General features: G+C 39.2%; 1 protein-coding gene across 4 annotated transcripts in view; it reads right to left on the bottom strand.

Annotated features, from left to right (window-relative positions):
• Positions 1-1,116: 1,116 nt before the first annotated feature.
• gramd2a (GRAM domain containing 2A) overlaps positions 1,117-24,551 on the bottom strand; it is a 70,645-nt gene continuing 47,210 nt past the window's right edge. For all 4 annotated transcript variants that reach the window (XM_062963365.1, XM_062963368.1, XM_062963367.1 and 1 more), the window contains exons 8-12: positions 21,326-21,388; positions 19,571-19,745; positions 16,998-17,097; positions 16,798-16,905; positions 1,117-5,622 (exon numbers count right to left, since the gene is read on the bottom strand). In XM_062963365.1, coding sequence (XP_062819435.1) covers positions 5,619-5,622; positions 16,798-16,905; positions 16,998-17,097; positions 19,571-19,745; positions 21,326-21,388 — 450 coding nt within the window. In that variant the 3' untranslated portion in view covers positions 1,117-5,618. The remainder of the gene's footprint in view (positions 5,623-16,797; positions 16,906-16,997; positions 17,098-19,570; positions 19,746-21,325; positions 21,389-24,551) is intronic.

Below are 24,551 nucleotides of genomic sequence, written 5' to 3'. Positions count from 1 at the left end.
AACCGTTGTACAATCTTTGTGGACTTCGCACTTTAACAACACAACCGTTCGATGCTAAGGCTTCCCGCCAAATGGAACTGTCTGCACAGGGTTCCATACTTCGCACTTTAACAACACAACCGTTCAATGCTAAGGCTTCCCAACAAATGGAACTGTCTGCACAGGGTTCCATACTCCGCAATTTAACAACACAACCGTTCAATGCTAAGGCCAAATTGAGCTGTAGAGGAGAGTCTACTGAACAAGCCAGTTTCTGCCGCAGACCAGGACTGCCATCTGTTGAGGAGTTATGAAGGTGGAGGCATTACTTTTCATTCAACCCTCGTAATAATAACTTTATTTTTATATCCCACCATTCTTCTCCCTGAAAGGACTCGGGGCGGCTTACATGGGGACGAGCCCATGATCAACGTAGGTTGAGGAGTTACGAAGGTGGAGGCATTACTTTTCATTCAACCCTCGTAATAATAACTTTATTTTTATATCCCACCATTCTTCTCCCTGAAAGGACTCGGGGCGGCTTACATGGGGACGAGCCCATGATCAACGTAGGTTGAGGAGTTACGAAGGTGGAGGTATTACTTTTCATTCAACCCTCGTAATAATAACTTTATTTTTATATCCCACCATTCTTCTCCCTGAAAGGACTCGGGGTGGCTTACATGGGGACGAGCCCATGATCAACGTAGGTTGAGGAGTTACGAAGGTGGAGGCATTACTTTTCATTCAACCCTCGTAATAATAACTTTATTTTTATATCCCACCATTCTTCTCCCTGAAAGGACTCGGGGCGGCTTACATGGGGACGAGCCCATGATCAACGTAGGTTGAGGAGTTACGAAGGTGGAGGTATTACTTTTCATTCAACCCTCGTAATAATAACTTTATTTTTATATCCCACCATTCTTCTCCCTGAAAGGACTCGGGGCGGCTTACATGGGGACGAGCCCATGATCAACGTAGGTTGAGGAGTTACGAAGGTGGAGGCATTACTTTTCATTCAACACCTCATACTTGTCCTGAATATTTATCACCCAAACCATCACTGAAAATAGAGGCCTCTTATGGGATGAAAAGAAAAAGACACGCCCGTACATAATGGAGTAACACTACTGGTAATACTTAATATTTATAAAGCGCTTCTCCAAAGTGTTCAAAGCTCTCCGCGTACATTGATCATCCTTACAACAACCCTGTAAGGTAGGTCAGCACTGTAATCTCCGTATCAAAGAAGGAAGGGCTCCTAAGGCCCAGGGAGAACTGCTCATTGGACTGCGTTCACAGCTCAGCTGTAACTCGAACGAGGGTCTTCCGGCGCATGGGTCATGCTCTGAACCATTATTCTCAAGCACAAACGTGTCAGGGTGATAGAAAATGCAGCAAAAAAAAAACCCACCTTGGCATATATATATATATATCGACCAAATTGTCTTGGCACTTTCCGGATCTGCTTTTGCCCCTTTCCTCATCCTTGGGAAAGTTACTCCCAACAGTCAGGCTGGCTTGGGAATGGCCGGAGTTGTAGTCCAAGAGAAAGGATCCTTTCCCAAACTCTGCCCATTCCAAGACAACCCGCAAGTAAACAAAAGGACTTTGCCTTAGCAGCGCTTTCCAAAATAATACAAAATAATCAGCACAAACATGACATTTACCTCCCCACAACACGGGAGGATGGGATTACAAACAAGACATGAAACACCTGAGACGTTATTGCTAAGAAAGAAGCCCACCGACCGACCGGCAGCCGGCGAACGTCTTGCACCCGGGCGGGAAGAATACAATTGGTGTGTTTTCTTTGACAGACAGTCAACTAAGTGCCATAAACAAGTCCTTTTGGTCTGCAACTCCCATCACCCCCAGCCACACTGCAAAGTCTCTGGAGAGCATCCACCAGCGTTGACCTCTCCTTGGTCTAGTGCAAGAATGGGAATCGGTGTCCTTTTGGGTTTCGTTGGACACCCGACTCCAATCAAGTCTCACAATATTGGCTTTTGTTGTCATGGGAGCTGCAGTCCTATAACATGTCATAGACGGTATATTTCTCACTCCTGCTTGACAATACTCGACTTGAATCTCTCCTTATTCAAGCCAACCTGGCATCAGATGTTCCATTCCAGGGCAACCACTGGGGACCTACCAATGATTATCCATCTTTTTTCTGCAATGTTCTAGTTAAGTGCATATATCCAAGAGCTAGGTATTTATTTAATTTCCCATAGCGTTCCCACTCTGGAGCATTGCGGGAAATGTGCAATTGGTGAGCATTAAAGTGATGCTCCTTCTAGAGGAGTCCACCAGACTAGATGCCCTCTCTTATGTCCGAGCCCTTCTCCAAATGTAGCAGGTCCCAGCTTTGGCTGGTGGTAGCCCTGTCTGCAAAGACTGGGCTTTTAAACCTGAAAATGTGCCGGAGAACCGTGGCACCTTTCAGAAATGACTTCCATGAGAAGACCAAGTGGAATGGCACAAAAACACTTCCACGATTCCAGCATCAAACCGAAATATTTGCAGGCGTTTGGAGGATGTTTTAGGCCTCTTTGGGAGCCGTTTCCAGGACAAAAAAATAAATAAATTATAATAAGATAGCATTTGGACAAACTATAAAGGGTGACTTGTCGTCAAGGGATTTTGGAGGTTTTCCAAAGAGGCTTCCACGGCTGCAAAAGTGAGACCTAGAGCCTACCTATGGGCTGCCCTTTCCGCATTTAAACTCTCCTTCCCAAAGTTGCTCCAAAGACCAGCAATGCATGGGAGCGCGTTCTTTGAAAGCTAGGCATCGAAACTCCTCGCCTGATGCAGTTTTGATGTACTCAGTTATATCTATCTATATAAAAGAGTAATGAAATTTCGGCCTAGGACAAAACAACAAAACTACACATCCCAGAAACACTAAACTTGGCAGCACAACCTCTCATCCATGCCTCTATGTTCATGCAACAAAACGAAAAGAAAAATAAAGTCCTAATTAGAGGGAGAGGAAGAATTGTTTTTATCGAATTGCTGCCAGTTAGAAGGCTAAGCTCCGCCCACTTGGTCTCCTAGCAACCCACTCAGCCCAGGGGACAGGCAGAGTTAGGCCTCAGGCCTCTTCCACACTGCCTATAAAATACAGATTATCAGATTTTAACTGGATTATATGGCAGTGTAGACTCAAGGCCCTTCCACACAGCTATATAACCCATTTATAATGGACTTAATGTAAGGTAAAACCTTGATTCTTGACCTTAACTACCACCAATTCCTCAATACTTTATTTCCCATACCACCATACTTCGCCACAGCAACGTGTGGCCGGGCACAGCTAGTATATATATATATATATTATATATACAGTAGAGTCTCACTTATCCAAGCCTCGCTTATCCAAGCCTCTGGATAATCCAAGCCATTTTTGTAGTCAATGTTTTCAATATATCGTGATATTTTGGTGCTAAATTAGTAAATACAGTAAATACAACATAACATTACTGCGTATTGAACTACTTTTTCTGTCAAATTTGTTGTATAGCATGAATTTTTGGTGCTTAACTTGTAAAATCATAACCTAATTTGATGTTTAATAGGCTTTTCCTTAATCCCTCCTTATTATCCAAGATATTCGCTTATCCAAGCTTCTGCCGGCCCATTTAGCTTGGATAAGTGAGACTCTACTGTATATATATATTATTTTAAATGTGTTTTATCAGGGTTTTTAATGATGTTTTTTTAAATTTTATTTTCAGTCTTATCCTGTTGGTCATCATTTTGTTTATTAAGTTACAGTTAAGATTGTTTATATTGTCTAATGTGATGTAAACTGTTTGGTACGGTTTTCTTTGGGCATTGAACGGTTGCCATATGTTCAATGCCCCGAGTCCCTGCGGGGAGATGGTGGCAAGGTATAAATAAAGTATTATTATTATTATTATTATTATTATTATTATTATTATTATTATTATTATGATGTTTGGAAACCGCCCTGAGTTTCTTTGGGGAGATAGGGCTGTCTGTAAATAAAGTTTTTCATTTTATTATTATTATTTTTAAAACCCACTCTCATGCCAAAAGAATCCCAGAAGCCCTTTTGATGCCCCGCCGGGAGGCTTTTCTCCCTCCTGGAAGGGATCATTCCCAAACTAAAAGGCAAGAGAGTAGGTTGTACAGTAGAGTCTCACTTATCCAACACTGGCTTATCCAACGTTCTGGATTATCCAACACATTTTTGTAGTCAGTGTTTTCAATATATCATGATATTTTGGTGCTAAATTCGTAAATACAGTAATTACTACATAGCATTACTGAGTATTGAACTACTTTTTCTGTCAAATTTGTTGTATAACATGATGTTTTGGTGCTTAATTTGTAAAATCACAACCTAATTTGATGTGTAATAGGCTTTTCCTTAATCTCTCCTTATTATCCAACATATTCGATTATCCAACGTTCTGCGGGCCCGTTTATGTTGGATAAGTGAGACTCTACTGTATATGCTTCAGAAGACAACAAATTGTGGTAAAAGCTACCTTTTGGAGGAAAGGACTGTAATATAAGGGATCTGTTGAGCTGTAGTGCCTTCAAAAGGCATTTTTGTGGTTCGATGTCTGATGTTTTGTCTTATGTCTGATACAACAGGTTGTGTTGTTCATTTAATTTTTGTTATTAAGTCGCAATTTGTTTTTGTATCGTTGGTTTGTCAATTTTCATTGTAATGGGTGTATTGTTGTTGTGTTCAGGCGTTTAATGTTTTGATTCCGCCCCGAGTCCCTCCAGGGAGATAGGGCGGAATATAAATAAAGTTTAATATTACTAATAGGGGCGAGACCGAAGTAAAGTGCAACAACGGCAACACAACCGAGTCGTGTCTCTTCGTTTCCTCCTTTCTTGAAGTCGTAGCCATGATGGTTTGGAAAGGCTGCTTTCCATTCGTTCGGTCCCGGTCCGTGAGCGCTCAGGTCCCGCCTGGCACCTCACAGGATACCACGATGGCAACTACTGGCATTTTTGTGGCATCCCATTCACACGAGAAGAGCAGTCCCGATGGAAATTATTTTGTGCTCAGAAGGAGGAAGAGATGTCTCCAAGCTGTGCTCCGTCCTCCTTGAGAAAATATTCCTTAGCCGTCGCTCTCCTTTATTGGCACAAAGCAGGATTCCCGCAATCTCCCGGGTGGAAAACTCCATCTGCTTCTCCGCAACTTGCATACATCCCTCTGGTGATAACAGTCACATTTTTGAATGCAAAACTCCAGGAAGACACTGCCCAAAACCAACCCAAAACAGTCGGGCGCCTCAGAATTAGCCCTGTAATATAATCTCCACTTTTCTCTGTGGTTTTCTATAGAAAAAGTCATCCGGCGGCCCCAAGGGCTGGGGATAGGATTGGACTGGAGCCTCCATCCACAGACAAGCAATGCCCAAGTGATGTCTCTTTACCGGCCAGCAATAAAAAGCACCACCGAAAGAGGCTGCCGAGGAGTCACGTCTACCTTTCGGCTTTGGTCCAAGAGTCCGAACAAGGGATCCTTTTGCCTCGTCTTCATTGCAGCCACGCAAACCACTTGGACGCGGCAAGGATTTTGTCTTTAAGGTGCGGTTCTCTCTTCCTCTCTTTCTCTAGGATCGTCCCTCCCGGGGCCAGAGTCACCTGTATAAAAGGAGAAAAAAGGAGCAGAAGCAACGTGAACAGGATCCAAGGGAGCCTCTTTCAGCACCCCAAAAAGCCCAAAGTACAACTTCATATTGTTTGAATTCAACCCCACACTGCCCAAGTCTCTAGTCCTGAATGAGGAATGAATTACTGTATATACTCGAGTATAAGCCTAATATTTCAGCCCTTTTTTTAAGACTGAAAAAGCACCCCATGGCTTATACTTGAGTGAGGGTCCTGGTCGGCTTATACTCAAGTATATATGGTACATTTATTATTTTTCTCTATTATTACTGGTATTATTACATTTATTATTTTTCTCTATTATTGTTGCTACTATTACATTGATTTTACTCTATTTATTATTATTATTAATTTTTCAGCCCTTTTTTTTTTTTTTTTTTTTTTTTTTTTTTTTTTTTTTTTTTTTTTTTTTTTTTAAATGTTTTTTTATTATTATACAATTATTGGTTCTATTACATTTTATACAGCATACTCTTTTATAGTTTTGCTTAAACATTTTCACCCCACCACGGTGCTCCCCTCCCCCCGTCTCAAGCCACAATTCTTACATATCATCTGTCCAAAACCTCATTTCCTCTTGTGACGGTAACTTTCCTTCCTTGTTTTTTAAACCTTTTACAACAAATTTTCCCCACACAGCATCATAATCGCTTTGTTTCCATATACCTTTTTTAACCTTTAATATACATGTTAGTTTATCATTTATTGCTAATTTCCATGCTTCTTTATACCACTCCTCTATTTGTATGTTCATTTCTTTTTTCCAATTCCTTGCTATAAGTAATCTTGCTATTGTTACTAGATTTGTTATCGCATCTTTCTCCTCCTTCTTCCATTGTTTATTGTTATATAATGATAATAATGCTATGCTAGGACTTTTATCAATTTTCCTATTCATTATATCTTCTATTTCTCTAAAAACTTTCCCCCAAAATTTGTTTACATATTTGCATTGCCACCACATGTGTATATAAGTTCCTGGTTCTTGGCACCCTCTCCAGCAATCTTTTGAATTATTTTTATTCATATATGCTATTCTTACTGGTGTCAGATACCACTTCCATATTAACTTGTAGTAATTTTCTTTAACCCGTATTGATAAATTTTTTAAGTGTCTTTGTCCCCATAACTGTTGCCATTCTATTTCGCTTATTTTTATCCCTAAGTCTTCTTCCCAAGACTCCTTAAGGGTATTCTTATTTATTTTCCCCTCCTTCGTTTCGATTAATATCTTATAAATTCTACTAATTATACCTCTCAAGTTTTCCTGTTCCTCTACAGCCCTTCCCTTCTGTATTGTTAGCTCAAATTGACTAAGTTGGCTTCCATTTCTATTGTTTTTTTCCCAATTTTTAAACCATTGTTCTAATTGTATACAGTGGAACCATGTCAATTTTATTTCTTTAAACTCTTCCAACATCATTTCCTTCTTCATTCTCACCTTCAGCCAATCCTCTATCCTATCTAATTTTTTCTCCCTTAATTTTTTATCCATTACTTTTTTTAAATTTTTAGGGAATTTTTTTTCCATCACTATTGGGGTTATGATTGACCCCTCCCCTATTAACTTCCTCCTATATTTATTCCACACTTCTAATATATTGCTCAACATTGGGTTTCTAATTTCCCTCATTTCTTTTTTAGTAAACTGTTTAAAAAATATATTCCAAATTTCATCCTCCACTTTTCCTGAATCATTACTAAGCCAATCTATTCCCTCTCTTTTAACCATTCCTTCTATCACCAAGCTTAATCTGCTTGCTTCATAATATTTTTTAATATTAGGTAGTGCTAGTCCTCCCTCTTTTTGTGATCTATACCATAGCTGTTTAGTTAATCTATTTCTTTTACTTCCATTACAATACTTATTAATCATTTGTTGCCATCTGTTTAGTTCTTCTTCTGTGATTTGAAGTGGTAGCATTCTAAATATAAAATTTATCTTTGGAAGTATTTTCATTTTTACTAATGCTATTCTTCCAAACCAGGATAGGCGTATGTCTTCATATTCTATTAATTTTTTCTGAACCTCTTTCCTTAATGTTACTACATTTACTTCTTCCATTTTTTTTAAATCCTTTGTTATTAATATTCCTAAGTATTTTAATTCATTCTTAATTCTTATTCCCATTTTACTCTGCTCTATAAAATCTTTCTCTTCTTCCTTTGTATAATTTATTAACATCATTTCTGACTTATTCCAATTAACTTGTAAACCTGTTGTTTTCCCAAATATCTCCAAATGTTCTTTTATTTTGTCCATTTTCTCTATTATATTTTCTATAAATAGCAATGTATCGTCAGCAAATAAGCTCACCTTATGTTTCTCCTTTTTTCCTAGCCCCTCTAGATTCTTATCATTCCTTATACCGTTTGCAAACATTTCTATCACCATAGCAAATAATATCGGCGACAAAGGGCACCCTTGCCTCGTTCCTCTGGACACTTTTATTTCCTTAGTCACTCCATCATTTATAGTTATCTCTGCTGAATTCCTTGAATAAAATTGTTCTAAGATTCCTTTTATTCTATTTCCCATTCCGAATTTATTCAGGATTTCCCTTAATGCCTCCCATTCCACACAATCAAACGCTTTAAAAATATCTAGTGATAATATCCCTGCTTTTTCCTTCCCCTCTTTAGCCAGATAAATTTTTTTTAGTACTCTCCCTATCAAATTTGACATTAGTCTTCCCTTCACAAACCCACACTGATCTTTTTTTATATACTTATACATGCATTTATTCATTCTATTAGCTATTATCGCAGACAGAATTTTTGCGTCCTGATTAACTAACGATATGGGCCTATATGACCCCGGGTCTGTTAAATCTTTATCAGGTTTGGGTATTAATATTATTAGTGATTTCCTCCATGATTCTGGTATTTTATCTCCCTCCATTATCCCATTATACATTTTTAATAATTTTGGAGTTAAAACTTCTCTGAAGCTTTTATAATATTCTGTCCCTAGACCATCCAGGCCTGGAGCTTTCCCCACTTTTAATTTCTTAATAACTTCCTCTATTTCTATCCTCTTAATGGGTTGTTCCAATAGCTCTTTATCCCTCTCCTCCAGCTTGCACTCCCAATTTTCCTCCACATATTTCCTAATTACTTCTATAGAGCTAGCTTTAGTTTGATATAATTCTTTATAAAATTCTTCAAATACCTTCAGTTTTTCTTTCATAGTTCTACATAATTTACCTGTTTTATCTTTTATCATATTTATCATTCCTTCCATTTTCTTTTTTTGTGTTGATTTGGCTAGCATCTTGGAATTCCTATCACTAAACTCAAAGTATTCCCTCCTTAAATAAATTAAATTCTCTTGTACTTCATCTATTTCCATTTTATCCAGTTCCTCTTTTTTTGCTCTCAGCCTTGCATAAGTTCGTATATCTCTCTTTATTACATATGTTTTTTCGATCTCTTCTATTTCTCTTTCTAAATTCCTTTTCCTTTCTTCTTGCCTTTTTTTTAGATTAATTGTCTCTTTTATGCATAACCCTCTAGTCACTGCTTTCATGGTGTCCCATAGAACTCCTTTTGTCACCCCCTTTTCATTAAAGCCCCATGTTTCTTGCCATTCTACTTGCATTCTGTCTACTATCTCTTTATAATTCAATATTTTCGTATTTAACCTCCACCTCTTCATTTTGTCATAATCACATTTCAGCACCAACTCAATCGATACCAGAGCATGATCCGAAATCTTAATTATCCCAATATCAGCATTTAACACTTTACTTAACATATTTTTGGAGACAAAAATATAATCTATTCTTGTATACACCTTATGCACCGATGAATAATATGTATATCTGCTTTCATTCCCTTTTACCAATCTCCACACATCCTTCAGTTGCCATTTATTCATTACTCTACTTAAGTCCGTTATTTCGATATTTCTTGTTTTTGATGCTAACATTGTTTTATCCTTCTTTGGGTCCATATAACAATTACAATCTCCTCCAAATATTACATTTTGTTGGTGATAATTCTCTATTTGCTCTAATACTTTTTCATAAAATTCTTGCTGTTTAACATTTGGTGCATATACATTTACTAATACATATTTTTCTTCCCCTATTTCACCATATATTATTATGTATCTTCCCTCTTCATCTTTCAATACCTTATTTATACCCAAATTACATTTCTTTGCTATTATTATAGCTACACCTCTTGACTTTGATGACCCAAAAGATTTCTCATAATTCCTTATCCAGCTCGACTTTAGTTCATTTGAGCCCAGTTTATTCTGATGCGTTTCCTGTAGGAAGATGACATCCGCCGCGTCCTTCTTCAGTAGGGCTTCAATCCGCCTTCTCTTAATTACCGTCCCCAACCCTCTCACATTAAGTGTTGAAATTCTTAATTTATGAGACATCATTTCCATTTCCCTTTAAAAGCTTTTTTGTGGCTTGAACCAATGTGAACCCTTGACCCTTACCCTCCCCTACCCTTGCCCACCCTTCCCCCCTCCTCCCCCTTGATCCCCCCCTTCCCTCATTCCCCCCTTCCTCCCCTTCCATTCTTCGGGACTCCTCGTCCCAATCATGGCCCCCGGCCTTCCCAATTGGGGAGGGGGAAGGCGAAGTCATCCCATGGCCCAGAGTCTCCCTCCCCCCGAGTGCTCATTTTAAATTCAATAATAAATTTAATTGCAGTGTTACGCTTTCTTCTTACATCCCGATTCCTCCAGTGGCGCCAAATAATTCCTCCGTTACTCCTGCTTCCGAACCCTTCTCCTCCTCCTCCTTTCGATCTCTCTCTTGTTTTCTTATTATACCGAGCTCCTCCAATAGTTGATGTCCTTGCTCCAATGAGTCTATTCTGTATCTCTTGCCTTTCCATTGGAATTTGAGAAAGATAGGATATCCCCAAGTGTACAAAATTCCGGCCTTCATTAATTGGATCGTAATAGGCTTCATTGAATATCTCCAATTCTTAGTTTCAGTACAATAGTCATTGAATATCTCCAATTTTGAGTCGCCCATCTTTAAATATTCTGGGTTCTTCTTTAATATTTTCATCAAATTTTCTTTCTTTACGAAGTTTTGAAATCGGATTATTATATTCCTAGGAATTATTTTATTTCTTCCACTCGGAAGGCGATGAACTCTCTCGATATCTAATTCTGACCAGTTTAATATCGGCGTGATCCTTTGCAACCACTTCAAAATCTCGGTTTTCAGATCTTCTTTCTTATTCCCTTCTGGGTAGTTTCTAATTATTGCGTTGTTTCTTCTTTGATTATCTTGCATATACACGAACTTTCTTTCCACATCTGAAAGCCTATTTTCATTTTTTTGCGTTTGTTGTTTGAGTACAAGTTGTTCCTGTTTATTTTTCCCAATTTCAGATTTATTTGTTTGTATCTCTCCATGTGCTGTTTTCAAACTTTCTCTTATTGTCTGAAATTTTTCATCTGAGCTTTTCCTTTCTGCCTCCAATTGTGCTTTTATTTCTTTGTTGCTGGTCAGAATTTCTTGCTTCAAAACCTGGATCTCGCTCTTCCTCATTTCTCTTTCTTTATCAAACATCAAATTCAAATTCAAATTCATTTCCTTTGTTTGTCTTTCACTCTCCTCTTTGATCAATTCCGCTATTTTGTTTAGCAATTGGCCACTGCCCATTTCATTCCCCATTTCTTTCCTCTCTCTGCTCTCACTGCTTCCTTTTAGTTCTGCTGATAAACATGGCAGAGAGGTAGAAATGCCTCCTCCTCCTATTGCCCCCTCCGCTTGAGGGGGGGTCCGTTTTAATTGTTTCCCCTCCTTAATTGAGGTGGGGGGACTTCTTTTAACAATGCTCATTTCCTTGGGGATCTGAGAAACCCTTTCCAATCTAGAAAAAGATCTGTCCGAAGGCCTTGTACGTGACCAAAGAGGATTTTTTGGGATATCCTGACTTTGTTTATTCCTTCTCATTCACCTCCCTTCAGTTGCTCCTTCCGTATTTATCAATTTTTTTTTTTTTATAAGTACTTAGTTCCCCCTTTCAACGCAGTCCAAAAAAACAACCCTAGTACGCCTTGCAAAGCCTTGCAAGGCCTTGTAACATTATTTCCTTTGGAGCCTTTGGAACCAGGGGATTCGCTTTTAATCTGATGAAGAAAGCTCACTCCTTCCTCAAAGGAGGCTTCCAGATGATTATATTCAATCTTGCTAATTATTTTAATGCTTATTTGAGCTACAGACTATTTTTCTTCTCCGGCTTCGCACGCATTCGCGCTCATCATGTTACTTTCGCTTTTGCTTTCAGCCTGCTTTCAGCATGCTTCGGCCAGCTTCCCCTCACTTCTGCCAAAGCTCATAAATCAAAGCAATTAAATGGTAATAGATTACCTTTTCAGGTTTCTTGTATGCTCAACACTCTCATCTCCCTTTTAATCCATAAAGATCCTTCCTCGATCCCTTTTTCACTGCTTTTCGCTTTGTTTTCTCAAGAGCTGAAAGGAAAAACGTCTTTACCCGGCCATAGCTGACTCCGCCCCCCCTTCAGCCCTTTTTTTAAGACTGAAAAAGCACCTCATGGCTTATACTTGAGTGAGGGTCCAGGTCGGCTTATACTCAAGTATAAATGGTACATTTATTATTTTTCTCTATTATTGTTGCTACTGTTACATTTATTTTACTCTATTTATTATTATTATTATTATTATTATTATTATTATTATTATTATTATTATTATTACTATTACTATTATTATTAATACATTTATTATTTCGCTCTGATCTTATTATTCTTATATGTATTATTTTCCTGTACAGTAGAGTCTCACTAATCCAAACTAAACGGGCCGGCAGAAGCTTGGATAAGCGAATATCTTGGATAATAAGGAAAAGCCTATTACACATAAATTAGGTTATGATTTTACAAATTAAGCACCAAAACATCATTTTATACAACAAATTTGACAGAAAAAGTAGTTTAATATGCAGTAATGCTATGTAGTAATTACTGTATTTATGAATTTAGCACCAAAATATCGCTATATATTGAAAACATTGACTACAAAAATGCCTTGGATAATCCAGAACGTTGGATAAGCGAATGTTGGATAAGTGAGACTCTACTGTAATAATAATAATAATAATAATAATAATGGTCCCGGTGGTGATGGGCACATTGGGTGCCAGGCCAAAAGATCTCAGCTGGCATTTGGAAACAATAGACATTGACAAAATTACAATCTGCCAGCTGCAAAAGGCCACCCTGCTGGGATCTGCGGGCATCATCCGAAAATACATCACACAGTCATAGACACTTGGGAAGTGTTTGACTTGTGATTTTGTGATATGAAATCCAGCATGTCTATCTTGTTTGCTGTGTCATAATAAAATAATAATAATAATAATAATAATAATAATAATAATAATAATAATAATAATAATAATAATAATAATGGGTTGCCGCGAGTTTTCTGGGCTGCATGGCCATTTCCAGAAGCATTCTCTCCTGACATTTCGCCCACATCTATGGCAGGCATCCTCAGAGGTTGTGAGGTCTGTTGGAAACTAGGCAAGTGAGGTTTATATATCTTTGGAAACTCCAGATAGGGAGAAAGGACTCTTGTCTGTTTGAGGCAAGTGTGAATGCTACAATAAATCAGCTTGATTAGCATTGAATAGCCTTGCAGCTTCAAAGCTGTGGAAAATCCTGTTGGGAGGTGTTAGCTAGCACTGGTTGTTTCTTGTCTGGAATTCCCCCTGTTTTCTGAACGTTGTTCGTTATTTACTGTCCTGATTCTAGATTTTTTAAAAATACTGGTAGTCAGATTTTGTTCATTTTCATGGTTTCCTCCTTTCTGCTGAAATTGTCCACATGCTTATGTATTTCAATGGCTTCAGGGGGAAAAGGAGCTTGCTCCAGATCCCAGAGCCTTGTTACATTGACCAAGGTCCAGCCACAAAGTCTAAAGAAGCCCTGCCAATGGAGGTCCATCAATTCCCCACCAGTCTGTTGCTTCAGGCTCTTTGCCAAAAAGCACAGAATCTGAGAAAAGCCCCAGGCTGAGTATTATCCTGTTTTTTTTTCAATGTTTGCCTAGCTTTGCTGTTCGTAGGAATAGTTATTGTTGTCGACCTGCTTACAACATCAATACTGCGGACTTTAGAAGCTACGTCAATGTTACGTTATTCAAAACAGGGAGCACTATCTACCGTATATACTCGAGTATAAGCCGACCCAAATATAAGCCGAGGCACCTAATTTTACCACAAAAAACTTGGGAAAATATTGACTCCAGTATAAGCCGAGGGTGGTACATTTCAGAAATAATAATAGATACCAATAAAATTACATTAATTGAGGCATCCGTAGGTTAAATGTTTTTGAATATTTACATAAAGCTCAAATTGTAAGATAAGACTGTCCAACTCTGATCAAATCATTATTCTCATCTTCTTCAATGTAAATGTGCTTATGTATCCTTTTAATAATAATAGAGTAAAATAATACATGTAATAATAATAATAATAAATACAGGAAAATAATACATCTATATATATAAAAGGCTTTTGGCATCACAGCGACTCACAAAACAACAAAACCCAACACCCCCCAAACTCTAAAATTGGCAACACAATCCATCATCCCTGCCTCCAGTAAGATACAACACAATCACACAAAAAACACAATCACAACACCAAAAAAAGGCCAAAACCCACAACAGGCAATGTACGCATGCGCACGGAACTCAAAGTATTTTTCGGGACAGGGACCATGGGCGGGAACTTCTACTATTCTTATTCTTATTGCCAGGTTTTCTATATTTTGTAATATATATATAAAATACAAAATAATAAATACAGCCAGACATTAGAGCTGCAAGGATATTCAGTGCAATTCAACCACACCAATAAAAGATTAACCTTTGTAAAAGGCGACCAGGCTTTGAAACAGTGATACAACTCTGAAGCTGACCAACCAAAGATTTCCCCTAGGTAGCAAGCACCCAGGCTTTGAACCACCGAGGCTATTAATTACAATTCTACCACCCCCAAAAAACATTCCCCTAAAAGGCAACTACCTAACCTTCCAAGCAGCAAGCCTATTCCTTTCTATTCCACCTCACCAAACAAGGATTCACATAACAAAATGGCCAGGCTTTCAGGCTACAAAGCTATTCACTGTTATTCCACCTACCTAACAAAGAATTCCCATACGCCACAGCAACGTGTGGCCAGGCACAGCTAGTGTAATAATAAAAAGAGTAAAATAATAAATGCAATAATAATAGTAAGATCAGAGTGAAATAATAAATGTATTATTAATAATAAAAAATAGAGTAAAATAAATGTAATAGTAGCAACAATAATAGAGAAAAATAATAAATGTAATAATACCAATAATAATAGAGAAAAATAATAAATGTAGCATATATTCCCGACTATAAGCTGACCCAAATATAAGCCAATCAGGACTCTCACCCGAGTATAAGTCGAGCGGGGCTTTTTCAGTCTTAAAAAAGGGCTGAAAAACTAGGCTTATACTCGAATATATACAGTAATTCATTCCTCATTCAGGACTAGAGACTTGGGCAGTGTGGGGTTGAATTCAAACAATATGAAGTTGTATTTTGGGCTTTTTGGGGTGCTGAAAGAGGCCGAGGAGGGCTTTTTCAGTCTTAAAAAAAGGGCTAAAAAACTAGGCTTATACTTGAGTATATACAGTATATGTTTCATTTAGCAAAATAGCCAAATAAGCAGAAGGATGTCTTCTGGTTTGCTAGCATTCCCAATTCCTATTGGAATTTCTTTTTAAAAAATTATAATTAATCAAAATAAATAAAAGGCAAATACTGTCAAAGGTCCGTGGAAAAAAACAGCAGTGATGGAGGGAGAAAATTCCATTAAGTCATAACACAAATCCGTCTTTGTCCAGTGTTCCCACTCTCCTTTGTCCGCACTGTTCTAGGAATGTCACCCTGTTTCAACCCGAGCCCACAAAAGGAAAAACAAAGACAGATGCCAATGTTTCCTTTGAAAAATTGATGTATCAAGAGCAAAGGAGCATGGCTTGTCCCAGCTTCAGGACTGGATTCCCATACCTGAACAATATTTTATTATATGGTATGTTTTGCACTCACTAAAACCGGAAAACAGAAATAAAAATGCCGCCAACTCTTGATGTGGTGTGACATGCTTTTTAATAAACCTGGCCTTTGGCTCCCTTATTAAATTTCACAAGCGGAGCTGATGAAATTGGTGACCGGGAAGTAAATTAATACGTCCCTAAGCTATATATCTTTGGCGTAAACTACCACTAATTATGACTTCATTTAATATAAGGTGGCGCAGTGGGTTAAAATACTGAGCTGTTGAACTTGCTGACCGAAAGGTCACCGGTTCGAATCCATGGAGTGGGGTAAGCTCCCGTTGTTAGCCCCAGCTTTTGCCAACTTAGCAGTTCGAAAATGTGAGTAGATCAATAGGTGCCACTTCGGTGGGAAGGTAATGGTGCTCCATGCAGTCCACATGACCTTGGAGGTGTCTACGGACAACGCCAGCTCTTTGGCTTAGAAATGGAGATGAGAAATGGGAAACCTTTACCTTTAATAATAATAATAATAATAATAATAATAATAATAATAATAATAATAATTGTATGACACAGCAAACAAGATAGATATGCTGGATTTCGTATCACAAAATCACAAGTCGAACACTTCCCAAGTGTCTAGGACTGTGTGATGTATTTTCGGATGGTGCGTGCAGATCCCAGCAGGGTGGCCTTTTGCAGTTGGCAGATCGTGATTTTGTCAATGTCAATTGTTTCCAAATGCCGGCTGAGATCTTTTGGCACAGCACCCAGTGTACTTATTATTATTATTATTATTATTATTATTATTATTATTATTAGCATTTAAAATTATTATTATAATTATAAATTATTATATATAATTATAATTATAATTATTTTATTATTATTATTATTATTATTATTATTATTATTATTATTATTATTATTATTATTTCTAGACCACCCTCTCAGTTTAAAGCAGAAAACCTGGGCTCAGACCCTGGGATATAGGGCCTGTCTGGAAGACCCCTGGGATATAAATGAAGTGCACAAACAAATGGAGAAATAAAAGTTTTTTCCAAGCAGGATGTGCTGATACACGGGGATATTCCTTACCTCCGGGGCACCCGCGAGAGATAATCCCGATTCAAAGAGCAGAGCTGCTGCTCCAAGCGGAAGATGCGGAAAGCCAAGTACGAGGAGGAGACCACCAAGAGGCAAATCCTAGGAGCAAAGTAAAAGAAAGGCCCTGATTTAGATGCAGGCAACAGGAAATTCAGAGATCAGAGTCAGGAAGACGTGGCCTCCAGACTTACAACACAATGAAGATCTTCAGCAACTGATAATCAGACAGTCTCAATTCCGCTTTGTAGCTGGGCTCCACTTCTAACTCTTCTTCGGTGTTTATTCCACTCTCTGGAATAAAAGAAAACACAAAGAATTGGGCCCTCCAGGTATTTTGGACTTCAATTCCCACCATTCCTAACAGCCTAACAAATGCTTGTGGATTTCAATGGCTTCTCTGCAACATGAAAGGCACTGCAGACTCACTCAACCAAAGCAGAGCACTCGGTGAACCAACCTAGACATATATGTCTCGATATGATGCCTCATGAACTTGAATGTATACTGTAGTTGCTTTTCTTAACCTGTTTATCCTATTAAAGTTGAGTCTCACTTATCCAACATTCTGGATTATCCAACGCATTTTTGTAGTCAATGTTTTCAATACATCATGATATTTTGGTGCTAAATTCATAAATACAGTAATTACAACATAACATTACATTACAAGTTCAGCAGCTCAGCGCTTTAGCACACTACACCATTGAGAGCTCTGGATATATATACAGTAGAGTCTAACTTATCCAAGCTAAACGGGCCGGCAGAACCTTGGATAAGCGAATATCTTGGATAATAAGGAGGGATTAAGCAAAAGCCTGTTAAACATCAAATTAGGTTATGATTTTACAAATTAAGCACCAAAACTTCATGTTATGCAACAAATTCGACAGAAAAAGTAGTTCAATACGCAGTAATGTTATGTTGTAATTACTGTATTTACGAATTTAGCACCAAAATATCATGATATATTGTAAACATTGACTACAAAAATGGCTTGGATAATCCAGAAGCTTGGATAAGCAAGGCTTGGATAAGTGAGACTCTACTGTACTTGCAATTTGTGATCTATTTCTCTCTTCTCCCTATCAGTGTGATTTCTTTTGCAAACCCTCCCTCGCTCTTAATCAAGGGAATGTTTTGCAAAGAGAAAGACACCCTTGCAAGTCAGGAAGAAGAAAAATATATATTCATTAATAGTATGAAAGCATTTCCCCCTGAAATATTTATTAAACTCTCCTAAAGAAATATAGGCATTAACCCCTTGCAATCTTTTGCAATCTCTATGTACCTTTATATGTGTATATATCTATATACATTAATTTTATATATGAATTTGCCCTCATATGTTTGCAGGTCTATGCAAATCCTTTATACATATAGATCCATGTACTTGTGCATCTGTAGCCATACATATACATTATTTTTATATATGAATTTACCCTCATATGTTTGCAAGTCTCTGCAAATATCTATATAGAGAGAGATGTCTGGATAGATACGAATATATTCTTACCTACCTATAAATAAGGCTTGCAAATATTACAGGGGAAATGCACACACACACACAGAGGGATTTGAAAATGTTTCGGGGGGAAATGCATATGTGAAATTATTGTCTATAATTATAGATCTATATCTAGCTCTGCATTGTTTATATAAGCATTGAATGTTTGCCTGTTACTATGTTGGAAGTCGGCCTGAGTCTCTATGGGGAGATAGGGTGGGATCCAAATGAAGTTTTTAATTATTATTATTATTATTATTATTATTATTATTATTATTATTATTATTTTATTATGACACTAGCTGTGCCCAGCCACGCGTTGCTGTGGCAAAGTGGTGGTGGTATTGGTTAAAAATTGTTGTGTAATTTTTATTTGACGTTATTTGCAATTTTTTATTAATTTTATTGTAAGTTATATTTTTATGTATTATATTTTATTATTTTCTTGTATTACTTTTAGTTATTTTCTGTTATTATAGTATTTTATTGTATTAATTTTTAGTGTTTTTTAATATTTTTTATTGGGTTGCTAGGAGACCAAGTTGGAGGAGCTTAGCCTTCTAACTGGCAGCAATTGGATAAAAGCAATTACTCCTCTCTCTCTAATTAGGACTTTATTTTTGTTTTCTTTTTGTTGTATCAACCTAGAGGCGTGGATGATGGGTTGTGTTGTCAAATTTCAAGGTTGGGGGGCCTGTAGTTTTGTTGTTTTGTGGGTCGCCGTGATGCCATCACTCTTTTATATATATAGATAGCAAACAAGATAGATATGCTGGATTTCGTATCACAAAATCACAAGTCAAACACTTCCTAAGTGTCTAGGACTGTATTATTATTATTATTAGGTTATTATTGATACCATATTGTTTTTGTTGCCCCTACTTTTCCACTTATAGAGCTAGTTTATTGTTTTTCTTTGAACTACGGTAAATATTCAAAAACATTTAGCCTACTGATGCCTCGATTAATGAAATGAAATTTTATTGGTATCTAATTTTATTTTTGAAATTTACCAGTAGCTGCTGCACTTCCCACCCTCGGCTTATACTCGAGTCAATAAGTTATCCCAGTTTTTTGTGGTAAAATTAGGTGCCTCGGCTTATATTCAGGTCGGCTTATATTCGAGTATATACGGTAAGTGCAAAGCCAATCGAAACAGCTACGACTAAGACGGAAGGAGTGGGGACGGAGATTCAGACCCTGCTCTTCTGGAGTCCAGGTCCAAGACTCAAGCCAATCCTTCTCGCTGTTTCTTCTCACCTGATATGAGAGGCTCTTCAGAGTTACAAGAGCTCTCTTTGGTGCTGAGGCTGCTGATGGAGGCCCGGTGGATGCACTGGAACCCGGCCTCCGGGAGGGGGAGGGGGAGGGGGAGGGCCAGCGACAACGATGCCGACGAGCCCTTCCTCCATTTCACCTCTGGGACAATGACCTCCTGGGGAAGGAACAGAATGAATGTCAAACGAAGTTCAGTAGACCTTCACTGGAGCATCAACCCAACAGTGAACAGCAGGAGGGTATTTTTAAATGGATAAGGATGTGGGTGAACTACAATTCCCCCAAAAATCTTGGATCAATCCTCCCAAAACTCCCCCAGTATTCTCAGTTGGCCATGTTGGGTCTGTGTGCCAAATTTGGTCCAGATCCATCATCCGCTGGGTGAACTATAACTCTCTGATGCCAAGGTCAATCGGCCCAAGTTGGCAGCGTTGGGTTTGTGTGCCAGGTTTGGTCCAGAACTGTCATTGGTGGGGTTCAGAGGGCTCATGGAATACAGGTGAACTATAACTCCCAGAGTTACAGATCAATCACCCCCAAAGTCCACCAGTGTTCCCAGCTGGCCATGTGAATTTGCATACCATTATCAGATGGATTCAGTATTCGGGTTAAGCCTCCGACCATAAAAAAAAAAAAAGCCCCGGCTTGCTGTTGACCTAGCAGCCCCGAAAGACAGTTGCATCTGTCAAGTAGGGAAAATTTAAGGTACGCTTTATGCGGGAGGCTAATTTAACTAATCTACAACACCATAAAACTGTTCACGAGGAAAAGAAGAGGAAGAACAGCCACCAATGGACGGTGACGCAACAGCTCCCCCTGTGGCCGGAATCGTGAAGCTGGAAAGATGTTAAAAAAATGCCTCTGTGTCTGTCTAAAACTGAATGTTGTTTGTCTGTTGGCATTGAATGTTTGCCATATATGTGTTCATTGTAATCCGCCCTGAGTCCCCTTCGGGGTGAGAAGGGCGGAATACAAATACTGTAAATAAATAAATAAATAATTTCTCTGAATATGGGTGAATGATAAACTCCTGGATGTTAAGATCAATCACCCCTAAACTCCACCAGTATGCAAAGTTGGCCACACTGGATCTGTGTGCCAATTCTTCCCAAACCTCTTTATGTTCAGTTGCTGATCAATTCCTCTGTTTGCTTTGTGCAAAGAAGAGGAAAGGGTTAAGGGAGAGTCAGTGGGCGTGGACATGCAAATGAAGAGAAAGGAACACTGGGATGTGCTCGCTGTAACCTGCAATGTCCTGGGAGGGAGTGACTTGGTGGCTCCTCAGCACTGGGAACTACAGGCTGTTTGTGGAGTCCAGAGGCTGTCTGTGCCATATACACACATACAGATTTTCACTTTTATTATGCGTATAGATAGATTTATTCCAAGTGTTTTCAAGGTGCAAACTTGGGCCCTCCAGGTGTTTTGGACTTCAACTCCCACAATTCCTAACAGCCGGTAGGCTGTTAGGAATTGTGGGAGTTGAAGTCCAAAACACCTGGAGGGCCCAAGTTTGCCCATGCCTAGTTTAGACCCACACAAACACAATAGTGGCGCACTCCATAGGTTATAAATAAAGCAGGATATAAAGATTTATTATTGTTGTTGTTATTGTTATTGTTAATAACCCAAACCAGGCTCTATCAAAAGCACAGATCTACACAACCACCGCCACCAATGTTTCCGTGCCTTGCTAAACAAGAGAAATTAGATTTCTTCCCAAAACTGTGGCCTTACCAACGCCACTGCATCTGGCTCTTCCGTCAGTTCTTTCAAGCTCAGGCTCTTTTTGCTGGAAACCTGCAAAAGGGTCAAAGAACAGAGACGTCATTGAAGCACCTTGTCCTCCAGGCAACTGCACAACTAAGGACAGGTCCTTCCAGTATTATAGGGACAAGACAAAGTCACTGCCAAAAACAACATCCTTCATTGCATCCAACACCCAAGGTTTGTCTGTAGCCCAGTGATGCTCAAAGTCTATTCCTCCAGATATTTTAGACTTCAAAATGCCTTGGCCAATGACCAGGGATTCTGGGAACTGAAGTGCAAAACATCTAGAAGTTCTAGGACCCATAAGTCGTTTGATTTAGTTATCATTTTAGATAATAATAGTAATAATAATAATAATAATAATAATAATAATAATAATAATAATAATATACTGATCCTTGCAGCCCAGGAGGAAGCCATCAGAACAAATGCAATTAAGGCCAAGCTCGAAAAATCAGCTGATGACCCAAAATGCAGACTGTGCAAGGAAGCTGATGAAACCATGGATCATATCCTCAGCTGCTGTAAGAAAATCGCACAGACAGACTACAAACAGAGGCACAACTATGTGGCCCAAATGATTCATTGGAACTTATGCCTCAAGTACCACCTCCCAGCAGTAAAGAACTGGTGGGATCACAAACCTGCAAAAGTATTGGAAAATGAGCACGCAAAGATACTGTGGGACTGTGCAGTCTTGTCTGACCATTTCTAAGCCAATGAGCCAGTATTGTCCATAGACACCTCCAAGGTCATATGGCACCGTTATCTTCCCACCGAAGCAGTACCTATTGATCTACTCACATTTGCATGTTTTCAAACTGCTAAGTTGGTAGAAGCTGGGGCTAACAGTGGGAGCTCACTCCGCTCCCCAGATTCGAACCGCCAACCTTTCGGTCAGCAAGTTCAGCAGCTCAGCGCTTTAGCACACTACACCATTGAGAGCTCAGGATATATATACAGTAGAGTCTAACTTATCCAAGCTAAACGGGCCAGCAGAAGCTTGGATAAGCGAATATCTTGGATAATACGGAGGGATTAAGGAAAAGCCTATTAAACATCAAATTAGGTTATGATTTTACAAATTGAGAACCAAAACATCATGTTATACAACAAATTTGACAGAAAAAGTAGTTCAATACGCAGTAATGTTATGTTGTATTTACTGTATTTACTAATTTAGCATCAAAATATCACGATATATTGAAAACATTGACTACAAAAATGGCTTGGATAATCCAGAAGCTTGGATAAGCGAGGCTTGGATAAGTGAGACTCTACTGTATATATATAACACACACACAGACACGGAGCCCCCAGTGGTGCAGTAAGTTAAACTGCTTAGCTGCTGACCAAAAGGTTGCTAGGTTCGAATCCAGGGAGCGGAGTGAGCTCCTGCTCTTAGCTCCAGCTTCTGCCAACCTAGCAGTTTGAAAGCACATACACACACACACAAGTTGTGGAGGATGGAATCTGTGGCTATGGAGGGCTGGCTGTATTTAAATATTTGCAAAACCCATTAAAAAAGAGAAGAGTTCACATGCGCATGGAAGACCCACACCAGAATAAACGGGAACTAGGAACATGGTGATGCGTTTTGGGTCTTGAAAGGCGGAACTGTATCCTAAGGAAGCCTCACGACGGATTCTTCCCGCAAAGCACCCCGACGAAGGCATCCTCTTCCTCTCTCAGCAAAGTAAACACCGCTCGCAACTTGTCCGAAACTTGTGATCTGAGTTATCTAAGACGTGCCCTTCAATTACTGGTCATGTGGCGAGGAAATGGCCTTGTGCCCATTTGGGAGAGCGGCCAACGGAGGGAAGAAACGTTCCATCCGTGTCCCTCTCTCTGCCCACCGCCTCCTCCCCTTCTCCACCCCACAAGGAACACAATGTACTCCAGATTCATCCAAAGGCTTTTACGATGCTGGTTGCCCAGTCAAACTATCACGCCTTGGCCCAAAGCCTTGCGTGGCCCAAACGCTGGCTCCTAAGAGACTGGCTCTCTTATCGCCAAGACCCGATCTCTATCGAAAGGACTGTTTTTATGGTCTTATATGGATTTTGCAGCAGCGGAAGGAGGAGATAAACATCCCAGTCGGAGTTAAAACCCCACTTTCTGAAAATCAAACTGTTCTCTCCTTACTTAGCTTAGCACGTGTTGTTTTAATTCATGGATTATGTTTTAACCTATGTTGATCATGGGCTTGTCCCCATGTAAGCCACCCCAAGTCCTTTCAGGAAGATGGAGGCGGGATATAAAAATAAAGTTATTATTACGAGGGTTGAATGAAAAGTAATGCCTCCAGCTTCGTAACTCCTCTGTGGTGGAGGCTTTTAAACAGAGGCTGGATGGCCATCTGTCAGGGGTGCTTTGAATGCGATTTCCTGCTTCTTGGCAGGGGGTTGGACTGGATGGCCCATGAGGTCTCTTCTAACTCTACTATTCTATGATTCTATGTTTCAACAGATGGCAGTACTGGTCTGCGGAAGGGACTGGCTTGTTCAGTAGACTCTCCTCTACAGTTCCATTTGGCAGGAAACCTTAGCATTGAACGGTTGTGTTGTTAAAGTATGAAGTATGGAACCCTGCCCAGACAGTTCCATTTGGCAGGAAGCCTTAGCATTGAGCAGTTGTGTTGTTAAAGTGCGAAGTATGGAACCCTGCGCAGACAGTTCCATTTGGCGGGAAGCCTTAGCATTGAGCAGTTGTGTTGTTAAAGTATGAAGTATGGAACCCTGTGCAGACAGTTCTATTTGGCAGGAAGCCTTAGCATTGAACAGTTGTGTTGTTAAAGTATGAAGTATGGAACCCTGCGCAGACAGTTCCATTTGGCGGGAAGCCTTAGCATTGAACGGTTGTGTTGTTAAAGTGCGAAGTATGGAACCCTGCCCACACGGTTGGCCAATGTGACTTAAGCAACATGCAGTCACTGAATTCTTGACAGGAAAAGGTGTCACACCAAAGGCGATTCATCAGAGAATGCAAGCTGTTTATGGTGATTGTGTTGATGTGAGTACTGTGCATTGTTGGGCGCAGAGGAGCTCCCTCTATTAGCTCCAGCTCCATGCAGGGACATGAGAGAAGCCTCCCACAATGATGGAAAAACATCAAAAAAAAATCTGGGCATCCCCTGGGCAATGTCCTTGCAGACAGCCAATTCTCTCATTCCAGAAGCAACTCTGGTGGCTCC

Source organism: Anolis carolinensis, unplaced genomic scaffold, assembly GCF_035594765.1.
Source record: "Anolis carolinensis isolate JA03-04 unplaced genomic scaffold, rAnoCar3.1.pri scaffold_11, whole genome shotgun sequence".
Taxonomy (NCBI): Eukaryota; Metazoa; Chordata; class Lepidosauria; order Squamata; family Dactyloidae; genus Anolis; species Anolis carolinensis.
The sequence above is the reverse complement of the archived record's forward strand: the minus strand, read 5'-3'. Positions and strand labels throughout refer to the sequence as shown.